The following is a 26,661-nucleotide window of genomic DNA, read 5'->3' as shown; positions in this document are numbered from 1 at the left end:
TGGGGATTACAATCCCAGATGCTTGGTGGTGTAATATAATTATTTACAGGATCTTGCATCTCCTATACATGGCCGCCTTCAGATCTCTAAGCCGGCCTGTAATGAAAGCAGCGTGGGGTTCACACGTCGTGGGGTTTTTCCTTTGTGCTGTTTGCAGGCTGAATGTTTAGAGGAATATTAAAGCAGTGATGAAAGAGAACATTAAACAGGGTGTATCATGGCCAATAGCTTAACCTCACTCCTTTTGCTGCCCCCTTAAATTCTTTCTCTGCTACTCTCCCACCTTTTGTTACTTTCTCTCTCCCAATTTTCTTTTCTCTCTCTCCATCTTCCTTCATCAGCATCAGTCACATCACACACACACACTCAGGTTACTTTTCTGTTCTTTGTTTGTAGTGTATATAAATTGCCTGCTGATATAAAAATGTATGCATGCCATTAACTTCCTTGCAGCGCCTTTCTTCTCCCCGGCTGTACCTGCAAATTAATTCCCCTAGTTCCCCCACACTCTTTCCTCACAGAAACCTGCACCTGCAGTCTTTTCCATTTCAGATTCTTAGAATTGCCTGGGTTGTTATTAAGGTCCGAGAATTTAGCGAGTTGTTGTTGTTGTCCCCCTTTACTTTCATTCATATGAGATACGCCACAGTTCTGCCCTGCAGAGCCTGCAATCTAATGATAGCCATACATCTACATTGATTTTCAGCTTAAAAGGGCATGTAAAGGCAAAAAAATAAAATCCCATTTTTACTTTCTTTAATGAAAAAGAAACCTATCTCCAATATACTTTAATTAAAAAATGTGTACCATTTTTATAAGAAACCTGACTGTATGCAGTGAAATTCTCCCTTCATTTACTGCTGTGGATAGGAATTGTCAGATGGTCCCTAACTGCTGAGCAGGGAAACAATCATACTTATGTACAGCAGGGGGAGCCCCCGCCTTACTTCCCAGCCATGCAGAACTCAAGCAGCTTTGTTTATGACGATCCCTAAGCAGCCCAGACCACACTGAGCATGTGCACAGTCTTAGTCTTGCAAAGATGTTGAACAAAGTTACAAGATGGTGACCCCCTGTGGCCAACTTTGAAAGCATAAATTATTTGTTTGATTAGGCCTGTGGTGCAGTAAGTTCATGTTTATATTTAGTATACAAACTATAGCATTTCTAGCCTTATTCTATTTTAGACTTTACATGCCCTTTAATATCAGGCAGGCTGTCAGGACTGGCCCATACATGGTTTGTTAAAAGGGGTTGTTCACCTTTGAGTTAACTTTCAGTATGACATAGAGCAGTGATCCCCAACCAGTAGCTCATGAGCAACATGTTGCTCTCCAACCCCTTGGATGTTGCTCTCCGTGTCCTCAAAGCAGGGGCTTATTTTTAAATTCCAGACTTGGAAGTGAGTTTTAATTGTATAAAAACTAAGTATATTGCCAAGTAGAGCCTCCTGTAGGCTGCCGGTGGCTACCAAATAGCCAATCACAGCCCTTATTTGGCACACCAAGGGACTTAATCATGCTTGTGTTGCTCCTCAACTCTTTTTACATTTGAATGTGGCTCACGGGTAAAAAAAGGTTGGGGACCCCTGACATAGAGAGTGAAATTCTGAGACAATTTGCAAATGGTTTTCATTTTCTATTTTTTCTGCTTTTTGAGTGATTTAGCTTTTTATTCAACAGCTCTCCAGTTTGCAATGTCAGCAATCTGGTTGCCAGGGTCAAAATTACCCTAGCAACCATGCACTGATTTAAATAAGAGGCTGGAATAGGTACAAAACCAAACAAACATTGAAGACCAAATGAAAAGTTACTTAGAATTTGACATATTTGACATTCTATAACATACTAAGGTGTTATTTATCAAAATCCAAATTGATCTCATTATTTTCTAAAATATACTGTGACTAAATCCGCATGAGATATTTACCCTTATTTACCAATCCATTTTCCTGTGCGGGAAAAAACTCAAAAAAGAAAAAGAAAATCATATGAAAATTCGAATCATACCCATTTTTGCGGATTTTCCTCCTGAAAAATTAGAGATTTTTTTTTTCTTTTGCTGAAAACCCAGCACAGATCAGAATATATTCGGGACTTCTCCCACTGATTTATAAATAACCCCAGCAGGTCTGAGATGCTGACTTTTTCCATCCTCGGGGTATAATAATTCATGAAAAATTCAAGGTTTTTTGTCCTTTTTTGTAAAAATTTGGATTTTTATAGTCAAAAAGAACCTCAAATTTTTCAAGTTTTTCAAGTTTTTGGCTTTCGGACTTAATAAATATCCGAATATCTGAATATAAACTGAACGGTGAACCACCCCTTTAATCTGCTGACTCTGCATTTCTTATACACAGACCCGATATTGCCCTCTAGGCTGCTGGCACAGGATTTGATTTTCTGTCGGCATAACACTACTGAAAACAATGCCCGCCATGTCCCACTGACTTGAAATTCTAGACAACGGTCGGCCAAAAAATCTTCAGATTGAAGAACTGCAGAGTACATAGTTACATAGTTAAATTTGGTTGAAAAAAGACAAAGTCCATCAAGTCCAACCCCTCCAAATGAAAACCAGCATCCATACACACACCCCTCCCTACTTTCACATAAGTTATATACACCCATATCTATACTAACTATAGAGCTTAGTATCACAATAGCCTTTGATATTATGTCTGTCCAAGAAATCATCCAAGTCATTCTTAAAGGCATTAACTGAATCATCCATCACAACATCACCCGGCAGTGCATTCCACAACCTCACTGTCCTGACTGTGAAGAACCCCCTACGTTGCTTCAAATGAAAGTTCTTTTATTCTAGTCTAAAGGGGTGGCCTCTGGTACGGTGATCCACTTTATGGGTAAAAAGCTCCCCTGCTATTGGTCTATAATGTCCTCTAATGTACTTGTAAAGTGTAATCATGTCCCGTCGCAAGCGCCTTTTTTCCAGAGAAAACAACCCCAACCTTGACAGTCTACCCTCATAATTTAAGTCTTCCATCCCTCTAACCAATTTAGTTGCACTTAGTCTCTGCACTCTCTCCAGCTCATTTATATCCCTCTTAAGGACTGGAGTCCAAAACTGAACTGCATACTCCAGATGAGACCTCACCAGGGACCTATTATGTTTTCATTTTATGCCCTTTTTTATGCAAGACAATGCAAGAGAACATTAAGACGGGCGAGATAAGGCTACAGGCACATGACCACCATTTTAATGGTAGAACTGCCCTCTCCCAATGTTATTTAATGACGATCTGTCTGATGAACACATAGAAGGAACTGGTGGTCCTCCATGCAAACTACCATCACTCAGTTGGCATCAGTCACAGTCAGGGCACTCACCTTAAAAGGACATGTAAAACATGTACAACCGAAACCTTGACACTCTCCCCTCATTATTTAAGTCTTCCATCCCTCTAACCAGTTTAGTTGCAAATAGTCTCTGCACTCTCTCCAGCTCATTTATATCCCTCTTAAGGACTGGAGTCCAAAATTGCACTGCATACTCCAGGTGAGGCCTTACCAGGGACCTATTATGTTTTCATCTCTTGAGTTTATGTGCTTTTTTATGCAAGACAATGCAAGAGAGCATTAAGACGAGCGAGATAAGGCTACAGGCACATGACCATCATTATCAATGGTGGAACTGCCCTCTCCCAATGTTAGTTAATGACGATCTGTCTGATGAACACATAGCAGGAACAGGTGGTCCTCCGTGAAAAATGCCACCACTCAGTTGGCATCAGTCAGGGTACTCACCATAAAGGGACATGTAAAACCTATATTTTCCTACCATGAATATATAAGTTGGGCACATCTCCCCACCCAAACAGCATCATTTGTACTGCAAATATCCCCTCCATTTGCCAGCGCCATCACGTTTTCTTAAGAATACCTGCTTTCACTTATCGACTACTTTACCCTAAGGAGGCTATGTAATAAAAGGCAGGGGCAGTAACCCATAGCAACCAATCAGCAGGTAGTATTTACTGGTCACCTGATTAAAAGCAAACATCTTATTGGTTGCTACAGGTTACTGCTCCTGGGCAAAGAGTACAACGTAGGAGAATCTGGAAGTGTCGACTGTTATTTTCTGGGCACGTGTCCTTGTTTAATAGTCTGATTTCATTGTAAAATAATTCATTATAAGACGATGTGGGTGTGAAGTATATAATAGTTAATTAGTGAGCCCAAAGGAACATAACATTTTGTTAATGTTTCTTTAATAATATAGTTACATATATATATTTATACAAACAGATGTAGCAGGCTTTAATGATGCAGTATATCTAGCAGAGTGCAACATGTTGCAGTCGGATATCATTCTCTCTCCTCCTGTAGCTCCGAGCTCCTGGCTGCTCTTCATTAATGATGCATAAAAGCATGAGGCTTTAACAGATCCATGTTAACAGAGCAAAAAAAAAGTAATGTGACACCTACGGAAAAACACGTTCATCTGCATATCTTTCTTTTAATCTCATTTTGTCAGGGAAATGCATTTTCTAAAATTGTCTGTATCCTGTGGGATCACCTGTACAAGACCTTGAGCTTCAAGGAAGGGCTTTGTGAAAATGTCCTTTGGAAAACTGTACAGATATAGGATCTGTTATCCTAACTGCTTAGGACCAAGTGTTTTCCGGATAAGGGATCACCATACATTAAGCCTGCTAAAAATAATGTAATCATTAAATAAACCCAATAGGACTGTTTTGCCACTAATATGGATATTCCTGCATCTTATATTGTTCCATTATTAAAGGTATAGGATCCGTTATCCTGAAAGCTCCGAATAGACTCCATTTCATTCAAATAATCCAAATTTCTATAAATGATTTCCTTTTTCTCTATAATAATAAACAGTACCATGTACTTGATCCCAACTAAGATAAAATGAATCCTTATTGGAAGCTTAACCAGCCTATTGGGTTATTTAATGTTTACATGATTTTCTAGTAGACTTAAGGTATGCAGATCCAAATTACGGAAAGATCTGTTATCCGGAAACAGGTCCTATACCCGTACAGAGAAAAAGGAAATACTTTGTCAAAATTTTATGTCTCCTATGTTGGTCCTATTTCTGTACAAAAAATTGTTTTTGATTGCTAAAATCAAAAATTTGGTTCCTCTAAAGGAAAAGGAAAGGTCTTTTTACTTGGGGTGCCAAAAGTAAGGCACCCCCCAAGTGAACACGTTTACTGACCTGAAACCCCGGGCCGGTGCACCTATTAGGAGAAAACTGCACCGGCCCAGGATTCTTCCAGCAGCACCATGGATCGATCATCTACTGGCTTCTTTTATCTTGTGGTTGCGCATGTGCATTAGAGCGACACCAGAAAATGAACCTTCCATAAAATTGACTTTGCATGCTTCTTATAATTTTGCCATAAAGTATTTGCCCAATACTTTTTACATGACCTATCTGTCTCCCTGTGATCATTTATGAGGGGGCTGCCATTTTTGTGCAGAAGTCCGTTAGCATTAGAAACTCTAACTGACAGGCTGAGATGGGACAGTCAGGTTGGCAAAACAGTCAGGTGGGAGACATCCACTCATGTCATGGAAATTTAGCAAACCAAAAATTGCACTTTGTTCGTAAAGGAGACGTAATGTGTCCAAGATTTGATTGAAAGCATCTAAATTGAATGACCATCTCTTATAAATATGGCAACATAAATCTTGCTTTCTGTACATACACAGAAATCTGGTGGAGTGAATGTGTCTGGCTTCTGCCGAAGTGTTTGAAGCTTGGAGTAGTGAGTTACAGCGTTGCTCCCTAAGGTAGCACCCCATGGTCATTTTGCATATTTCATTCCCATAAATAAATCTTGGCGGCTGACTACAGGACAAATGATTGATAACCTCATTTCCAGAAACCCTCTCGAGCAGCCGCAGCTTTTCTTTTGCAGGCTTTGTGGTTGGTGCTTGAGAGACTTTTGGCTTCCCCAGTTGTGAGGTGACCGTACATGCCGTACAAGAAATAAAAATAAGAATGTTTTAGGCCTAACTCTCATTGAAAACGCTTACTAAAACCTAAGAGCACATTTATCAATCTTCATTGTAGCTCGTAGGTTCAGAACCTTGGGCCTCATGCAGTCACATGCAAAGACTGGATTTGTGCCAGGCCTTTGATATATTCAACAAGAAAAATACAACCAACAAGCTAATTTTGAGTAAAAATTCATGGCAAATTTGCATGGCTTATTTTGCACTTGCATTAGTAAATGAGCCCTTCGGTTTGATGTTGGAATGTACTGTGTGAAGGTGCATTTGTTGGGGGTGAATTGAGAGTTGTAGTTATAGGGAGATAAATTGCTGGCTCACACTAACATCCATTGAGTCAATGAAATGCCTTCCATTACTGAACACAAGTCATTCATTGTGTATATACTGTATATAAAGGTGATGGGTCCAAAATGCAGGTTTTGTACATATAAACCAGAGCTTTCCAACCCCACCGTGTACTGCAAAGTGTGGGGGGGGGGGCTTAGCCTGAGACGGTTTAGTTGTCCACACATTTAGGGGGTTATTTACTAAAGTTTGAATGCTTAAAACTCAAAAAATTTGATTTTTTTTTTTGTAATATAAAATCCGAATTTTTATTGGGAAAAAAACTCAAATTGTTCAATATGTATTTTACCCCGAGGCTGAAAATCAGACCTGTCGAGGTTGTATATAAGTCAATGGGAGGAAGAGGTCCCTTCCCTATTTGGAAGTTTTTGTGGTATTCGCTGGAATTAGCTAGAGAATCTGACTTTTCAAGGAAAAAGCCTGAAAAAGTGATTTGGGGGGAAAAAACGCATGATTCAGGGTTTCACCCGATTTTATCAAGTTTTTCCCCGATAAGATCGTGCTTTTTATAATAATAAATAAGGTCAAATTGTGGATTCTATTTTGGTCTGAAAAATTTGGATTTTGATAAATAACCCCCTTAAAGGTACACTTGTTTGGCATCCAGATGAGTAGATTGTGGCCACCCATGCTTGGGCCAAATCAGACCAATTATTGGATCACTCAGGGCCATTGGGGACGTGTCAGGTATAGACTGCATCAACAAAACAATGTGGTCCTCATCCAACATGTTTTTTAAACTTGCCCAATAGATATTTGGACAATTTCCAGGCAGATACCAGTTGGGCCCCCATACATGTGAAGATCCCTCCAGACCAAGTTAGCAGCTTTTGAAGGTTTAGACTTCGATTTGGGGAGAATATCTGTTGGCTCTCTTAGATTTGCCTGGTCCAACTTGAAGCTCATTTTGGACAAATGATGTTTTAGATATTCTTGGTACTAAACGATTAATACTTTGAGAAGCTTGCTATTGCTGAGGGTCCAAAAGGTTATCCAGGTATGGGACCCGTTATCCAGAATACTTGGGACCTAGGGTTTTCTGTATAAGGAGTCTTTACATAATTTGGATCTCCATACATTAAGTCTAGGAAAATATAATTTAAACATTAAAAACAATAGGATTGTTTAATTGTTTAATTTGAACAAGGTACTTGATCCAGGGAAAAATAAATGATTAAAATAGAGTCTATGGACAATGGCTTTCTGGATAATGGGTTTCTGGATAACAGATCCCATACCTGTACTCCCTTAGGTGGGGGGCTGACAACCACACTTTTAAACCAATTTGACAGTATTTAAAGGAGGATGGTAATGTAAGAATGATTTGTAATTATTTAAGGCCCTAATAATAAACCATTAGGATAACTTCCGACTTCTGCAAATGCCCTGCTCTTCCTACACCCAGCCATAAACTGAAAGCTCACACATAGAAAACAAAGATATTTAAATTACTATTTGCCATGTTTGCTTTGTTCATGTCTTAGTATATAATTACAGGGGGGAGCATCTCCTTTCCTGCTTACTCAGTCTTAATTTACAGCCATTGGAGTGAATTCATTTCATGCAAATCGAAAAGTGAATGAAAATCTCAGCATTAGACGTAGGCAGGAACGCCATCCGCTCCCTACGATATGCAAGGAATTAATGAGAGATGCTTGCAGGGATACAGTCACAACCAGCTACTCACATCACCCTATTAACAACTTCTTTAACTTATGCAAATAGCTACGGAAGGGAAAAATAACAGTGGCTAAGACTTCATTCCCATTATGTTTTCCTATGTTAATATGAGATTATATGAGGGATTAAATGAGTAATGCAATGCCCTGTATTGTATAATATGGAATAACCTTAATTGTCCCGGGATAAAGTAATGTATTTACATCTATAAAGCAATAGGCTGGGTCAGGTCTGGACTGAGAATTAAAATAGGCCCTGGCATTTCAGGTACACAGAGGCCCAATCAGCCCACATAGAGGCCCAAACAGCCCCAGTTTACACTAGTTTTTTGCAGTTTTGCCAATTTATAATGGGTGTTTTTCCTGCATTGTGCACCATGCTGCATTTTACAACATCATTTTGGCCTGGTTTTAATAAAAATGCATTTTTGTCATCTGTGAATGTTGATTTTATTAACTTTAAGGTGTTTTAGATCCTGGGCACATGCATATTGTGGGTCCTTCAGCAGGTTACAGCTCCTATGGGAACCCACAAATTACTTATGGTTTCAGTTTCTGCATCTGACTCTCAGAGTGGCTTTGCCAGTGTATTAATGCTGCACTGTGAAAATCTCATTACCTTGTAAAGTTCTGTAATTTAATGTAAAACTGAAACCTGTGCTGATATCCGTTTAATACGAGTTCATTTATTAGTTGCTTTTTATTGGATCCTTGTGTGTCATATGTGACTGGCAATTCGCAAATGTGACTTTGCGTATTTTAAAATTTTAGGTTTCATCAGGTTTAGTATGTTGTGCCAACAGAGGTTTTATTGGATGCATTGTAATGCTTTCCTGTATTTGTATTTTTACTTTTATTAAAAGTGCATAAATTATTAAAGTTAAAGGCACTCTCTGTTATACGGAATGCCAGGGACCTGAGGCCTTCCAGATAGATCTTTCCATTATTTGTATCACTATCGTTTTAAGTCTATAAACATTAAACATTAAATAAACCCAGTAGAATCGTTTTGAGTATTGCCACAAATATGGATTCCTGCAGCTTAGTTGTATGAGGTACTATTTTACTATTAAAGAAAAAAACGTACATTTTAAAAAAAAAAATAATTATTTGCTTAAAATGTACTCTATGGGAGATGATCTTCCCAGAATTTGGAGCTTTCTGGATAAGGGGAACCCTTACCTGTATAAATAGTTTTCCTTGTGGTGGAAGTATAACCACCTCTGGAAATAGTAGCTGCCTTCCATGATATGGTTTTGTTACTCCTCCATTTATTACTTAGGGGCATTTCACGTCTTAACTATATATAAAACCGAACCTGGTTAGGGTGAGATGGACTAAAAGGGTTCTGGATGCATACAGTAGTTGGCCAAAGGGACATAAAGGAGTGATTTGAATGTCTCTGCCCATGATGCCTTATGGGAGAATTAAAGGAGAAGGAAAGGTCAAAACTAAGTAAGCTTTATCAGAAAGGTCTATATAAATCCACCAGTAAAAACCTCAAAGAAATGCTGCTCTGAGTCCTTTGTTAAAAGAAACACAGCATTTCTTTCATTCTATTGTGTACACATGGGCGTCTGTATCAGACTTCCTGTTTTCAGCTTAAACCTCCAGGGCTTGGGTTTGAGCATGCCCAGTTATCTCCCCCTCCCTCCTCCCCTCACAGCACTAATCTGAGCCCAGAGCTATGAGTGGAGAGCCTCGGGCAGGAAGTGATGTCACACCAAGCTAATATGGCAGCTGCTATCCTAAACAAACAGAGAACTTCTAGAGCTGTTTTCTAAGGGATGGTAAATCATTCTGCAGAATAAATATAGTGTTATAGCTTGCACTATTGTGGCTAATCTATTGGCAATAAACTGCTTTGGTAGCTTTCCTTTTACTTTAAAACTCTCATTTGTGGTGGTCTAGGCAGTGCTGTGTGTTTGGCATGAGACAAGTAAATACCTTCTGATTTCAGAAGGCTTCACTTTGCATGTAATTGCTTGTGACGGATTTTTGGCTCCTTATAGCCCATCTCATCGTAACCAGGTTCGGTTTTCTACTTTGCTATTCTCCAAGTCCTACCCCCTCAGAAGCCATGTTCAAATATCTTGCATTGATGAGATCTAACAAGATAACAGGCTGTCTGCAAGTTTGGATATATGGCTCTGAACCATTAGGCTGTATCTGTGCTATAAAACCAGTGGTTCTGGATGTATAGTTGGCCAAAGGGACATAACGGAGTGATTTGCATGTCTCCGCCCATAATGCCTTATGGGACAATTAAAACTCTCATTTTCATTGTCTAGGCAGTGCTGTGTGTATGGCATGAAACAAGTAAATATCTTCTGATTTCAGAAGGCTTCACTTCTTAACTATAACAGATATTTGCAGACATTGCCTGCAGCTCAGCTGTGCTCAAAAAAGTACCCAACACAGTTAGAGGGCCCCCAAATCACATAAATGTGTATATATAGTGCCACCCCTCTGCCTTTTACTGAGCTTTAACTGCCAGAAACAGAAAACTAAATTCCACTAAAGTTCCCAAAATACCTTGTGCCTCAAAAACAAGGGATCACCCCCATCATTCAGGACAGGTATGGGATTAGGGTTGCAACCTTATAAATGGCAGACCGGGGCAGGGGACTGATTATGTCCCAGTGACATGGGGGCGGGCAGATGGTCGCTGGTCTGGGAGTGTGGCTGTGACATCGGTGGTGGGGTTATGACGTGGCAATTGCTGATTGACGGATCGCCCACCATTAATTTTTAAGCCCTTCTGAAAACCGGGCTGTCCAGGTGAAAACCAGACAGGTAGCAACCCTATATGGGACCTGTTATCCAGAATACTATGGGGTTTTCCGGATAACGGATCTTTCCATAATTTAGATCTTTATACCATCAGTCTACTAGAAAATGATGTAAACGTGAAATAAACCCAATAGGATGATTTTGCTCCCAGTAAGAATTCATTATATCTTAGTTTGGATCAAATACAAGGTGCTCCTATCAGCAGAAAACTGGGGTTATTCCAGTGAGCACCACGGAGCGATCCTCTTCCGGCTTCTTCTTGCGGCTGCGCATGCGCATTAGAGTGAAAAGCCAAACTGTAACTAAAAAGTCGGCTATTTCTTTCAACTGTTCATGCGTTTGTCCCGGGAAATTTGAAGAAAGAAGAAGCCGGAAGAAGATCGCTCTGTGGTGCTCGCTGGTATAACCCCAGGCCGGTGCAGTTTTCTGCTGATAGGAGCACCAGCCTGGGGTTCCAGGTAAGTAAATACAATCACTTGGGGGTGCCTAACATTTGGCACCCCCAAATGTGAAACAACTTTCCTTCTCCTTTAAAGGTACTTGTGTCCAAACACACTCACTAAGCACCATTTCCTCCATCCTACCTAATCTGATCTGGACATTTTGGCCACCCTTAAGTCACACTATATTGCATTTTAAACAGCATGCAATCCCTCCAGCCAAACTCCATTCATACCTAGCCAGTGCTCTTCTCAGACTTAATTCTATCCAAAAACAAAAAAAGATGTTGGTTCATTTGCAATGAACACAATTGGGACCACAGTATTTTCCCCAGAGCAATATTGGCAGTAAAACAATCAATGCAATCTCATGGGACACTTTCTTCTGCTCACTTGTTTGTTCTGTATTTTGGGATTAAAATGTATGTTTCTTCTTCTCAGGTGGGACTTGGTATTCATTGTAAATTCTGCTCTGCATAAAAAAAATGTTAATCTGATAGTTTAGGCTACAATGCAATAAAACAGAGATACAATCTTCTGCTGCTGCAAAACATTTTATACAGCACATCATTTACTGAGAATTGTAGGTGTTGGCAGTGAAACAAATACTTTATATTCCTACATTTACGTTTTCCTGCATTTTACACCATTTATTTCTGGTCTGGGGTTTCTACTGTGTATATAGAGTTTAGTATTTGTTATAACATCACAGCTAGTCAGTTATAACTTTTATTTGCCTGTGTATCATACACTGATACGAAACACAGAATAGACAACCATGTGTAGTTAGTGTTATGAGTTTTGTGCTTATGATGATGATGATGCAATAACAAAATAGTGTTGGGCAGTAACTTTTTGAAATCTGTGAAATTAAGAAACAAATATATAATATATACAGGGTATGCATTAAACCTTAACCTTTGTTCCCCAGCCCCTAGGCAATAATCATTCTAAGACCGCTGATTTTTATTTTTGTGGCTTTTGAATTATTCTGCTTTTTGTTCAGCAGCTCTCCCGTTTGGTATTTCTGCAGCTATCTGGTTGCTAGGTTTCAGTTTACTCTTGCAACCAGGCAGACTGGAAGATGAATAGACGAGGGCCTGAATAAAAAGAGATGGAAAAATAAAAGCAATAACAATAAAACTGTAGCTTCACTGGGTGTCAGTGACCCCCATATGAAAGCTGGAAACAGATATAAGACTGTTCTGTATACTGCTGCTAAAGCCCCCGTCTTTCTAGGGTTGCCACCTTTTTTTTGGACAAAAATGGGCAGGGGGTGGGCTGGTGATGTAGGGAAGCGGGCCAGTGACATAGGGGACTGGGCAGTGATGTAGGGGGCAGGGAGGGTGATGTGGGGATCAAGGATTGGCTGATCGCCATGTCACTCACCTCAATGTCCTGTCTGGATTTCCTAACTTGGATTTTCACCAGGGCAGCTCTTCCAAAAACCGGGCTGTCCAGGTGAAATCTGGACAGGTGACTATATCTTTCCGATCATAATGCACACAGTTTAACAGAACAGAAACAGTGGGGCTCATTTAAAAAGTTCACGCAGCACATATTTATTCGTAAATTGATGTTTTGCCCATGTTTTTTCCTCAACGCTAATATATTGCACCCCGAATTCGCATTGTGAACAAATTTTCTCAAAATGAGACTGGTGTTTGCGTGAGTGCGCCCACTGTGCGAGGTTGTTGTGTGTGAAAATAGCGTTGACAGTAGCTGCGAATATTTTCTCCGCCCCCAAAGTTGTGTCGTAATTCAAACGCAAGAGTGTGCACATAAATATTCGCAATTTGCGATTTTTAACATATTTAAAAAGCTCTTATAGACATTCGCATTATGAAAAAAACAATTCGCAATTCTGTTTTCCCACTCTTATACAGCTATATAAATGTAACCATGTGCAGGGCAAATATATTCACGGTGCAAACCAATCTGCCCAGCGCAAAGTTCATAAATGAGCCCCAGTGATTGTACAGTGGATACAAGATTTGCGTGAAAGCAAAAAACATGGATATAGCATACCTGTTCAGCCAACTGGGGCAAAATCCTATGTTGGGCATGTTGTAGGTGTGGTGCCATCAACTGGCAATGGAGAACACATAGTGCAGAGGGCCGGAGGGCAGTCCCATGTCTCACCCAGGTATGCCAGTCCGACACTGAGTTAATGAACCTGTACAACTGAATGTAACACAACTGAATGTAACACTTTATCATGATCTGTGACAGTGACACACCTCTCCCATAGATCCTAAAGCACAGGTTTGGGACCAGGTCATTTGGCAGCATTCACAATGGGTTTAGGAAAAGTCGAGTACAGAGATACAGACTGGTAGAAAATGAAATTCCCCACTAGTATGTATGGATATATATGTATATATCCAAATTACGGAGAGTTGAATAACGGAGGAAACTTATCGATACAATCTTAAGACTTGACTTAAAGTAGATAAGGTGAAAGTAAGGTATTCTCTCCTGATGGTTGCAGGGAATACTTTTAGACAGGATTTTCCATGGTGGTGATTTATTAATTGTACGGCACAATCATTTTTGCAGAGATTTACTCTGGGATATTTGCACAGCCAAATCTTTCCTAACATTGTGCATCTCCCTATAAATGTTGTTCATAATGGCATTCCTCAGATTTCTGCTGCTGTTACTATGTTCACAAGGTTCTTCTGCAGTTGGTCTAAGCTTTACACCCAGTTGAATTTGACTCTTTTCTCTGTTGGAGCCTTCTCTATCTTCTTTATCTTTTTGGCCTAAATATTCTCTTTCTGCTGACCCTCAAGTATCAGTGTGACGATATTGCATCAGATCTCTCATTGTTGTCACTTCCTTTAATAATTGTTTTTGGGCAAAAGGACCTTGGCTTTTGGTAGCTCCCCAGAGCAATATTGGCAGAAAACCAACCAATGCAAACATCAGAAAACTCATTATGGGAAATTCAAATAAAATTATGCAAATGACTGCAAAATTATACCAGGTCAAAAAGTTCCTTCATCCCTACACATGCAGAATATAATGGAATCAATAAGGTGATGCATTTTGGTGCAAATGAGACTCAACTGAGACTCTACTGTAGTGTAAGCACCCTAACACTGTAGTTGAGTAGAATTAAGAGAGGACAGAATGCAAATAACCCAGTGATTCCCTCAAGGAACTATTATCGGGACAGAAATTTTTAGTCTAACTGCAGCTTAAGCCCAGTTTAAGAATTATTTTAAATAGCTAATATCCTTGTGACTTTTGATATGCAGGATTGTAAGCTTTATGGGACAGTTCATCCCACTGACTATATTTAATGCTTGGCATTAGTGATGTGCGGGTCAAGAAAAGCTTGACCTGGACCTGCCCGCACCTGGCTTCCCTCCTCCATGTATAGACCCGCCCTGCCGATGATGTCACAAAAGGGGCAGGACAGGCACACGCCTATAAAACCGAAAGTCAAAAGCCTAAGGTCTGCGACCCGCAAACCCGCCCGACCCGTGGGTAAACCCGCGGGTATCTGGCCGGCCTGCACATCTCTATCTGGCATATATGCTAATTGTTTTATGCCTCTTGTTTGTTTTTTATGCTCATTCTTTTCCAACAATTTAGCCTTTTTCTCATTTTTTTGCAGCTGGGCGGATGTGGGATCCTGGGAGTCGGTATCTGGCTGGCTGTCACACAGGGCAACTTTGCCACACTCTCCTCGTCCTTCCCTTCACTGTCAGCTGCCAATATCCTCATTGCCACGGGGAGTATAGTGATGATTGTGGGGTTTCTGGGTTGCATTGGAGCCATCAAGGAGAACAAATACCTTCTACTAAGTGTAAGTAACCAAACAATGCCAGTGATCACATGACAAGAATTTGTTGGTATTGCAATGTGATTGTTTTGTATTAACTCCTGCATTTCACTTTGGACTGTGATGTTGTTACTGGAAATCAATAATTTTGGTCTTAGGGGCATCACTCATTACTTGAAATCAATAATTTGGGTCTTAAGGGCATCACTCAAGGTGCTATCAGCTATTTAGTAGCAACAAAAACCATGTTCCTCTATTTGTTTTCAGTAAAATTAGCAACTCTTGGCTCACATAGGACAGGAAAGGTTTCCAGACACATTTTATACTGTTTTATGGAAAAGCTGCCTAGTGGGTTGATAGCTAGTAAAAGAGACGCATCACAAGCACCTTGAGCAGATTGGACTGGGCTGGCGGGACACCAGGAAAAAACCTGGCAATATATTTACCTGTACATTTGTCAGGGTGGCAACCAGGGCAGCCATCAGGGGGGGACAGGGGGGAGAGTTGTAGGGGGCCCCGAGGGTAAGAGGGCCCGGCCACGCCACACTTTCTTGATTAGCCAGGCCCCCCTGCTTTCTGAGAACTGCTGACTTTGGGAAGGCAGGGCGGCAGCACAAGGGGAGGTATCTTCTGTCCATTACTTCACCTTATTGGTCACTGAGTTTAAGTCCCGGTTGAGCTGCTCAGGGATAGGATAGCTGAGGTTTGAACTTCTCCTCCAGCTCATCCAATTGCCATACAGCCTTACCAGGACATGAAATTCTGTAACCAATAGTGGAAGATAATGCTGACACTGGAAGAAGATGCAGCCACCTGTGCTCCCCTTCTCCCTTCTGTAGTTGGCAGCTCACTGACAGCAGGTGGGCCACACTAATGAAGTAAGTGTAACATGTCAGGGCCCCCTAAAGATAACTCTTTGTGGTCCCTGTTGTGTGGTGGGGCCCTGGGCCCCAAATTTTTTTTTAAACTTCTGGGGGGGGGGGCAAGTTTTTTTTACATGGACGTTTAAGGGGGGCCCTGGCCACCAATTTTCTTATAACGTAGGGGGCCATTTCTCAATGGGGGGGGGCCCTGACCACCAATATTTTTTTATTAACATGTGGGAACCATAGCCAACAATGTTTTTTTTTTTTTACTCCTTTCACTGCCCCTCTCCTGCATCTGCACGGCCCATTGCTCTACTGAGTAGTAGTGATAGAGTAGGGATGATGATAGAGTAGGGCCTACTCTATCATCATCCCTACTCTATCATCGTCATCACTTACCCCCCCCCTCCACCTGAAGGTGGTATTATTGGCACAGAAAGGTGGCAACTTAAAACAGCCACAGCTCTAGAGCAATCTGTGTGTTTTCTTTTCCAAGTATTCAACAGATGGGTATGAAATACAAACATGGGTGCCACGTTAAATGTGCAGTTGCCAGTAGCAGCCAATCAAGCCTTTGCTCTCTTTTTCCAGCTTGCTGAAGACTATCCAAAACTGTATAGGTGCACTTTAGCATCTATGTTTGTATTGTATGGGGGAAATTTAATAAAATTCACTAGGGGCAAAACTTTGGAAATAAATATTTGCCTGTCATAATGTAATATTCTTCGTTAGGCTTTTATCGCATTGCAAATCTTAATTGCTCTGGAGTTTCGTTAAATATTTTGTCGCAAAAAGCGTTTTTTTATAAACTTTGCGAGGAAGTCCTTGAGGTCTTAATCAGTCAAAAATGGCTCGCTAACGGGCTCAAGCGTCTTTGTGAACAGTTTTTGTGATAACGGAGCATATTTATCCCCCCTTATGAGTCCTGTATGATGCAGCAGAGATTATTAGAGCTCTTGAACTGAGAAATGAAGAAAGCCTGGGTTATCCTAATCACCTATTTTTGGTATTATCCCTTGCATATGTATAATCCAAGCAGCACACTCCGAAAGGAATCTAGCTGCATGCTACTGAGCTTCCCCAGCATAAACCATGGAATCTAAGCAACTGCAATGTGAAATATTACAGAGGAACATCCAGGGGCTGCAGGAAAGGGAATAAATAGGAACACTGAATATTGCTTGGCCAGGAGGGGGGAAAGGGGGATAATATATTCATTCCTCTGTCTTGTGTTTACCAGCGCAGTTCCCGGCTGCACATATTCTATAAAAGAGATACAGATCTTAGGGCCTTATTTTATTAATTCCCTAGACATTTCCATTAGTTAATAGATTTCACTGTTTCAGTGCTAATAGTTAATATATTCGCAGAGTTCCAAAGCTGTTATTTATAAAGATCTGCACACATCACATAAAATACTGAGAGGTTAATTACTGCTTTTATGTTTTGGGGCAGAAGGGATGGGCCAACTATAAGGGGTTAATGTTACAACAGGTACAACGTTTGCTCCACTTCTAGTAATCCGTAGCACTCGGCACATGCTATTCATTTTTCCACCATTTGAAAAACTACATCTGATATAAAAAAAAATATAGAAAGGTATTGAAAAATGTATATAGCAGACCCTTACCCAGCATGATTTTGTGGATGGGGGATATAGAGGGCAATCATTGTCCTCTTCACAGAGGCGATTATGAAATGAATACATGAATGAGAGTTTAAAAGGCATAAGATGGATATTGTAACTAAGAATTCTAGTCCTAGTATATAACTATGACATGGACGATAGGCCATAAGATGTCTATAAAATGTCTATATGCCTCCAGCGCTGATAACAAAACTAGACGGTTCTGACTTTTTATCATGCCCTTTGCTGGTTTTTGTAGCCTGCCCTACCCTGAGAATTGGCCGTTTAACAATGACCAACTTTTACCCCTTTCTCAAACACACTTGGGGGCCCATTCACTAAGCTCGAGTGAAGGATTCGAATGAAAAATACTTCGAATTTCGAAGTATTTTTTGGGTACTTCGACCATCGAATGGGCTACTTCGACTACGACCTTCGATTCGAACGTTTCGAACGAAAAATCGTTCGACTATTCGACCATTCGATAGTCGAAGTACTTTCCCTTTAAAAAAAATTTGACCCCCTACTTCGGCAGATAAAACCTACCGAAGTCAATGTTAGCCTATGGGGAAGGTCCCCATAGGCTTGCTAAACTTTTTTTGATCGAAGGATTTTCCTTCGATCGTTGGATTAAAATCCTTCGAATCGTTCGATTCGAAGGATTTAATCGTTCGATCGAACGAAAAATCCTTCGATCGATCGAACGAACGTTTAGCGCTAAATCCTTCGACTTCGATATTCGAAGTCGAAGGATTTCAATTCGAGGGTCGAGTTTCGAAGTATTTTTTACTTCGAAATTCGACCCTTAGTGAATCTGCCCCTTGTAGTCCGCCAGTCACAGAGCTTGGTCTAGTAACCCATAGCAACAATCAACAAGTAGCATTTACTGGTCACCAGTGTAAATATTGCAAATATTGGATTGCTTCCATGGTTACTAGACTTGGGGCAAGCTTTGAAACATTTATAACATTAACCAAATGATAATAGGACCATTTAGACTGGGTAAAGGTGAAATAGGAACTGTTTTTATCTGCTTTGTGTTCAGGAAAGTCTGAGTGGCACCTTTATGAGGGGCAGTGCCCAGTGCATGCAGGACACGTTATCTGGCAGCTTATTTATACTGCGCATATTTTACTCACTATGACTCTGCTCCTCATGGTCAGAGAATGTATTGATCATAAAAAGATTTAATTCGGTGGCATTTTTAATGAGTTTCCAGCAATCGTTCTGACTGCTCCATGCGGTGGCCCCATTGCCCTGTTATCTGTAGAGGGGAGATCATACCTGGAGTAGTCTGTGCAGGGAAAAGGTCATGTGAAGGAACAGTGTTTATTGGACACAGTACACTATTAAAGGGACTCACAAAATTCTCTCTCCCTGACACATTGTAATAGTTTATGGTTAGGGACTTTTAATTGCAAGAAGGCAAAGTGCAATGTACATAAGGTGGTAAGGACCAATGGACACCTCAAGGACATGGACAGTCAATAGAAAATTAGCACTTCTAGGGGCATTAGGGTTCCATACAGGAATGCTGCTGTCATAATTGCAGTGGGGACCACATGGACTGATGTTTAAAATATATAGTGAATAAAGTACCCCCTCTTGTAAAATATAAGGATATTATAAGTTACCGAGGAGTTTCATGACCATATAAAAACACGAGGCCGAAGGCCGAGTGTTTTTATACAGGTCATGGAACTCCGAGGTAACTTCTAATATCCTCATATTTTACAACTGGGGGTACTTTATTAATTATAATACACAAATTTTAGTGAGTCATGTGACAGAAATTACATCACTACTCACCGTTTATAACTGATGACATCACTACTCACCGTTTATAAGGATATAATTTACAGGATATTCATGGCTTTTGTGTATTATATATCTATATCATCCTACCATTATTGGTCCATGTGTGGACCCCTCTACAAAGCAGTAAGGCTGACCACTTTTGTTGAAATTTCTCCACAGTTGGTCAGTTGACACTTGCTTAGATCACTCTTTAGACGTGTAGGGTCATGTAGTCCTTGGAAAAGGTGATTTGCATATGCAAAGGTCTGAATTCGGTTTTAGATTGGGACAAATCCTTTATGGAAGATTTTTTATTCAGCTGAGTGAAGTCGGTGCCTCATACACATAGTAAAGTGGGTCATCGATTGCTGCTACATTGTCACCATCAGTGGTTGTCCTTGCACTGTACAGACTGTTAGACCAATTTGCCTTTGACTGATGAGCCTGATGCCCTGAAAGCCGGTGGCAAACTTTAGATGCCTATTTATTGTGGTCTACTTCTTTAATATGGCCTTCCATTTTGTTGTTGCTCACAGCATTCCTCTTCCCCGTGTGTGCCCAGTCTTTAGGCCACTGTTTATATATGAGGTTGTAACCTCAGGGCTCTTAGCTGGGGCCACCCATACATCAAAAAGAATATTAGGCAAGAGTAGCTAAAGAGCGAGGAGCTTTCTGCCTATAACAGCACATTCATATGGTTAGTGTGCTAATCTTGATCATCTCAATTGATTCATTAGTAAATAGGTTTGCCCAACAGAACAAGCTCAATAGAACATTCCAGCAGCCATGTAATACAAAATTCCTGATTGCTTTATTGATCCCAGAAGAGAGCGAGTTGGTTGTAGCTGGCAATACCTGCCTCTTATGTTCAAGTGTTCAAGCTCTAGGGCTGAAGTAGGCGCATTTGCAGACCACTTTACTTTATATGTATAATTTATATATCCACAATCTGGGCTACTTAAAGGAAAACGTTACTCCCGAAAAATGTAGGTCTCTATAAAAAGATATTGCATAAAATAGTTCATATGTAAAACCCTGCTTTATGTAAATAAAACTTTTTCATAATAATATACTTTTTTTAGTAGTATGTGCCATTGGGGAATCAAAAATAGAAAATTGCCATTTTAAAAAAATAAGAGCCTTTTGCTTCCACACTTCTTCCTGTTACAGTTAGAGTTGAAGTATTTCTGGTCAGGTGATCTCTGAGGCAGCACACAGACCATCACAAAATGGTGGTTCAAGGCAAGAGATGTAAAAGGGCAATATTTACTTAAATATATATTACAGTTTGGTAAGATTCTTTAATATGCCACTTAATATGATATAAACTATGTATCTGTTGTTTAAGTGTTCATTTTGGGGGTATAGTTTTCCTTGAACCCTTTCATTGATAGGTAAGCTTTAGATGACGAAGACCATTAAAACTGATGTGGTTACTGTATCTTGCTACCAAATAAATTGCTAGTTAAAAAATATTTTGTTTTGTTTTTTTGGGGGGTATTTTGGCTCCTACATTGGGTAATGTAAAAGTGCACAGTTTGTACTAGGGCTAGTAACCCATGGCAACTAAACAAGTATATGTCAAATTATATGTTTAAAATAGCATTCAAGTTGAATGCTGCCTGCTGATTGGTTGCTATGGGTTTCTAGAACTTCTAGAACTTCTAGAACATTGCAGCTTGTATTACTTTATACCTATAATTTCAGTGAGTCGCCTTCTTCCCAATGGAGGAGTAAAAAGCGAGGTTCCATTTCACTTTTACGGCAGCACTGACCTTGCACTTCTTTTCTTTTTAGTTTTTCATCGTGTTGCTGATCATATTCCTCGTGGAGCTCATTGTGGTCACCCTGTTCTTTATCTACACAGACAAGGTAAGGTATTTCTCCTTTTTATAACACAATATCACACTAAGTTTACTAATGAAAGTATGTCGCTAAACATAAATATCAGCAGGAGACATGAAGCATCTTAGCCGCCACAATAATACTCACATTGATGACGTCACAATCTCTCTGGGGAAGGGAGGTTAAACCAGAGACAAAATCTGCAGCAGATTAAACATAAATATCAGCAGGAGACAATTGCAGTTTCTGGACATGAAGCATCTTAGCCGCCACAATTATATTCACATTGATGACGTCACAATCTCTCTGGGGAAGGGAGGTTAAACCAGAGACAAAATCTGCAGCAGATCAAAGAAGAGACATCAGCAACTGAGTGTATAGCAGCAGAGTACTGCTTTCATATTTATTTGGTCTGAAGCATTTGCAGGCCATTAGTGCATGCAGTAACATTCCAGCTCTACCTGTTTTACTGTTGTGCTCTCATCTATGGTTACAGTACATAAACCATTCAGGTGAAACTCTCTCATTTAGAGAAATTTATAAAGTTCTACAGAATCAGAAACGGGGAATAGCGCTAATGAGAAAAGTCTAGCATTTAATTTTTGTCAAACATAAAAAAAACCCAACCAGTTATTAGGCACTGAGAAATGTGTTATTGGATAAACAAATATATATATAGAAACACAGGGAAAAGTTGGGCTCATCCAGTAGCACAGGGAAGCCAATCAGCAGCCAGTTCTTTCTGGTAGAATAAGGAAAGCATAGATCAGGGACCTTATGTACATGACAAATAGGACATAGCATTAAAGGGCAACTGTCACTCCAAAATTGTTTTCCCTACCAGAGGTGCGGGTTAATTTTTATATATATGCCCCCTCCTCCAAAGTGCTAGGCCACCCGAATTGAATGGGAGCTGCAAGGCAATTGAGGGTTTTTATTATTATTATTTTGAATATACAGGTATGGGAACTGTTATCCAGAATGCTTGGCACCTGGGGTTTTCCAGATAATGGATATTTCTGTCATTTGGATCTTCATACCTTTAATCAACTAGAAAATCATGTAAACATTAAATAAACCCAATAGGCTGGTTTTGCCTCCAATAAGGATTTATTATATCTCAGTTGGGATCAAGTACAAGGTCCTTTTGAATTATTACAAGGAAATTGTTTTTACAAATTTGGATTATTTTATTATAATGGAGTCTATGGGAGACAGCCTTTCCATAATTCGGAGCATTCTGGATAACAGGTTTCCAGATAACTGATCAAATCCCTGAACTTCTGAGGCTTCCTACCTTTCCCTACAGCCCATTACTCTAACTCTGGCGATGTAGTTTCACTTACCCCAATTACCTATAAAAATGGGTTCATCTAATAGTGAATGGCCTTTGTTAAGGGGTTGTTCACCTTTAAATTAACTTTTAGTATGATGTAGCGAGTGATATGCCGAGATAGAATTTGCAATTGGTTTTCATTTTTTTATTATTTATTCCTTTGAGTTGTTTCGCTTTTTATCCTGCCGATCTCCAGTTTGCAGTTTAAGCAACCTGGTTGCTAGGGTCTAAATTACCCTGGTGATATAGTTTCACTTATCCCAATTCCCTATAAAAGTTGGTTCAGCCAATAATGAATGGCCTTTGTTATAGGGCTTGTTCACCTTTAAATAAACTTTTAGTATGATATAGCGCAAGTTATATTCCAAGATAATTTGCGATTGGTTTTCATTTTTTTTATTATTTGTGGTTTTGAGTTATTTAGCTTTTTATCCAGCCGCTCTCCAGTTTGCAGTTTAAGCAACCTGGTTGCTAGAGTCTAAATCATCCTAGCAACCATGCATTGATTTTAGTAAGAGACTGGAATATGAATAGGAGAGGGCCTATAGAAAATATGAGGGCCTCATAAAAAAATGAGTAATAAAAAGGAGCAATAACGATACATTTGTAGTCTTGCATAGCATTTGGTTTTATGAGATGGGGTCAATGACCCCCATTTGAAAGCTGGAAAGAGTCATAAGAAAAAGGCAAATAATTGAAAAACTATATAAAAGAAATAATGAAGGCCAGTTGAAAAGTTTCCTAGAAGTGGCCATTCTATAACACACTAATAGGGCAGATTTATCAAGGGTCGAATTTTGAATTTAAAAAACTTCAAAATTCGAATTAAAAAAGACCAACCGAAATGTATTTTTAAAAGAAATCAAAGTTGTTTTTTTCTGCGGTGAATAGTCTGTATTCGTTCGAATTTGTCCGAATTAAAATCAAAGTAATATCGCATTCGATCGAATTCGAATCAAAGTCTTTTCACCAGTTGACTCCAAATAGGCTCTAGGAGGTCCTCCAGAGGCTAAAACAGCAATTTGGCAGGTTTTAGAGGGCGAATGGTCAAAGTCAAATTATTAAAGAGAAAGTACATGATTTTTTTTTAAAAATTTGAATCGAAATTTGGGACTATTCCCTAATCGAAGTACACAAAAATTAGCTCGAAATGAAAGTTTAAAGTTAACTTAAAGGTGAACCACCCCTTTAGCATACATTGGATTAGTGCAACGTGTATCCGCAAGAAGTGAATAACAGGGCGGCAGTTACTCACTCTAAAAATGGTTAAAGGATCCCCCTCCCCACCGCACAGTCAGAAAGTGCCTTGCTTTGTGATTAATACAGAAGGGTACATATGTCAGCTTGCTGGCAATTGCATTCATCTGTCACATATCATTACCAGCGATGAGAATGCAAAATGCCTACACTGCATAAACCTGCAGTTTCTGACACCATAAATAAATGCACTGGATGTTTTTAAAGCCTCATATCCGTCTCCTTTATGATTTGCCCGCACTCAGCCCTACAGGTAAATGGATGCTTTGTTTGTGCTCTAGTTTTTTTATTGCTTTTTTGTTTGCAAAGTAATTATAAAGTCACTATTAGTCAGAGTAACATAAGTGGCTCATATACATAAATTCGGCGGTGGCTGGGGGAAATGCAAATAACTCCCGTGTTCACTGGGACACAAATAAAGCAAAGTGACAGATAAAAGCTGATTGAACGTCACTGCGGAAAGGATTTATATCTCTCCGCTCGGTATCTTTCCAAGGTTTGGTAAAATGCGCACATTACGTTTGAGTGGACACGAAAGCACGCCGCTTAATTTGTTATTCGCATAAAGAAGACGTACAGTCGGAAGCGACTACTGAAAGGCATAATAATGTATGCCGGTGACTGACATGGAAGCCATTAACATTGGTATAATAGGGAAAGTAGATGAAGCTGTCTGGACGCCGGGACAAGCGACCGTAAATCTAATCGAGTAGCCAGCAATATTTCACTTAAGGAATAAACAGCACCTGCTTGCACCATAATTACCAACATTGGAAAATCATTTCCCAGGACACTTTACTGCTGAGCTGTACATGACAGGAAAAAAGTTTGTTCCGGTCTTGTAACCCATAGCAACAGGTCAGGAATGTACGGTATGCTCTATAAAGGCAAATGCCTTATTGGTTGTTATGCTTTACTGGATCTGAAGCAATGTACTATACCTTTAAAATTAAATTAGCCTGAAAGGGCTTATAAAGTGCCATTCCAGATTCGTTATATGTTCTAGATTACTGACTGAAAGTGAGGGATGAGAGCAGAGACTGGGAATTGCATAGGAAATACTGTATTTGGTGCTTGCTAGATTAGGCAGGGACAGAATGGTAAAATCTTAATTTACTAAAGCACAAAGCGCCTTTTGATGCTTCTCTGCTCAGTTATCCCACTCACTGTGTCATGAGCAGAACAGTTAGGGATTCCCAACTTCATACATTCAAGACATGTGGGGGGGTATTTATTAATCTGAATTTTACAGATTTTTTTTAAATTAAAAAAGTCTGACCAAAGCAGAATCCACAATTTGACCTTATTTATCATTAAAAAAGCAGAATCTAATCAATTAGGGTAAAAACTTGATAAAATCGAACAAAAAACCCAAATTGGACGTTTTTTTTCCGAATTGCTCTATTTTTTCATTTTCCCCAAGAAGCCGGTATTTTTCCATTTTTTCCTGAAAAGGTCAGATTTTCTGGCTAATTCCAGAGCAGACCACAGAAACTTCAAAATAGGATAGGGACCTCTACCATTGACTTATACACAAACAGGGCCAGATTTACATAGTGGCAACCCTAGTCATTCATCGCCCCCGTCACCTCCCTTTTATTCGCTCAAATTTTTATTATCGGGACCAGAGCAATGGGGATTGGCGCACAGGAAATTTTAAAAAAAAATCTTATCTCCTGTTTCTGAACCAATGTGGGTGTGGTTGGGCAGCATGCCGCCCTCTAAAATCCTGCCGCCCTAGACCCGGGCCTTGGTGGCCTTTCCACAAATCCAGGTCTGTACACAACCTCAGCAGGTCTGAGATGGCGGGTTTTCGGATTCTGGCTTGTTGCTGCATCAGGCTTAAATAAAGATTAAAAAAAAATGCAAAAATTTTGGCCCAAAAAGCCAGACTGGAATTTAGTAAATAACCCTCTTAAAGTGTAAAAACGGCAAATATCATGAAATCTAAAATAAATTTTTAAATTGCAAAAGTGCTCAGAAGAGGACTTTAAAAAAATCCTGCAAAGTTAAACAGAAGGTTAATGTCCCTTTTAAAAATAAAATAGCAACCAGTCAGAATTCTGCTTTCATACAATAAGTATTGCTGACAGTTAGGAGTTAATAACTAATTGATTGCTGAAGGATTAATTGGAGTCAAATTGCTCCAGTTTTGTGAATTCCTTCCAGAGAATTAAAAACAAAAACCAGATGTTGGCACTGCCGCCAGCGGCATTTATTTTCTGCTTTCACTATTCTTAGCTCATGAGTTTTCAAAATAAGAGATATAATTTTTTTTCTTTCCCCTTTTGCTAGCTCCCCTTTATATACCTAAGCGCCATTAACAATGCAGAGAATATGTATTCATTTATTATTCTACTTGGAAATACTGCAACATTACACATTTATGCCCGGTGTAAAGTAGGAAACACACAGGGGCTTATTTATCAACACTGGGCATTAACCCATATAAACCAATCAGATTGCCTTTTTTTCAGCCAGCTGCAGATAAAACAATGAATGCAACAATTTGATTGGTGCCCATGGTTTTCTGCCCACAGGCAAGTTTGCCCAGTTTTGATAAATGAGTTTTTATAACCCCGTTAGGATCTACAATTTCTTTGATGGATGCACCAAATTCTGCTATTTGGAAATCCCAATCCTTTCCCAGGGCTGTATTTATTTTTAATTTTTTATGATTTTTTTTATTTTCTAACTATGTTTATTGGTATTTTGAATAAACAGTAAGAGCGAAAACAGCAAAGTAATAGCTCATAATAACATTCTCAGTTTACATAATAAAATAATTATTACATAACAATCCATAACAAATAAAACAAGAAATATCGACTTTAAACAAATATTCCAAGAGAAAAATAAAGTTATATAAAAG

General features: G+C 39.5%; 1 protein-coding gene across 8 annotated transcripts in view; it reads left to right on the top strand.

Moving 5' to 3' along the window:
• Positions 1-26,661, top strand: part of LOC108713861 (tetraspanin-4) — a 374,746-nt gene that overhangs the window by 300,316 nt on the left and 47,769 nt on the right. For all 8 annotated transcript variants that reach the window (XM_041589969.1, XM_041589965.1, XM_018257529.2 and 5 more), the window contains 2 exons: positions 14,894-15,085; positions 21,149-21,223. In XM_041589969.1, the coding sequence (XP_041445903.1) occupies positions 14,894-15,085; positions 21,149-21,223 (267 nt within the window). The remainder of the gene's footprint in view (positions 1-14,893; positions 15,086-21,148; positions 21,224-26,661) is intronic.

Source organism: Xenopus laevis, chromosome 4L (assembly GCF_017654675.1).
Source record: "Xenopus laevis strain J_2021 chromosome 4L, Xenopus_laevis_v10.1, whole genome shotgun sequence".
Taxonomy (NCBI): Eukaryota; Metazoa; Chordata; class Amphibia; order Anura; family Pipidae; genus Xenopus; species Xenopus laevis.
The sequence above is the reverse complement of the archived record's forward strand: the minus strand, read 5'-3'. Positions and strand labels throughout refer to the sequence as shown.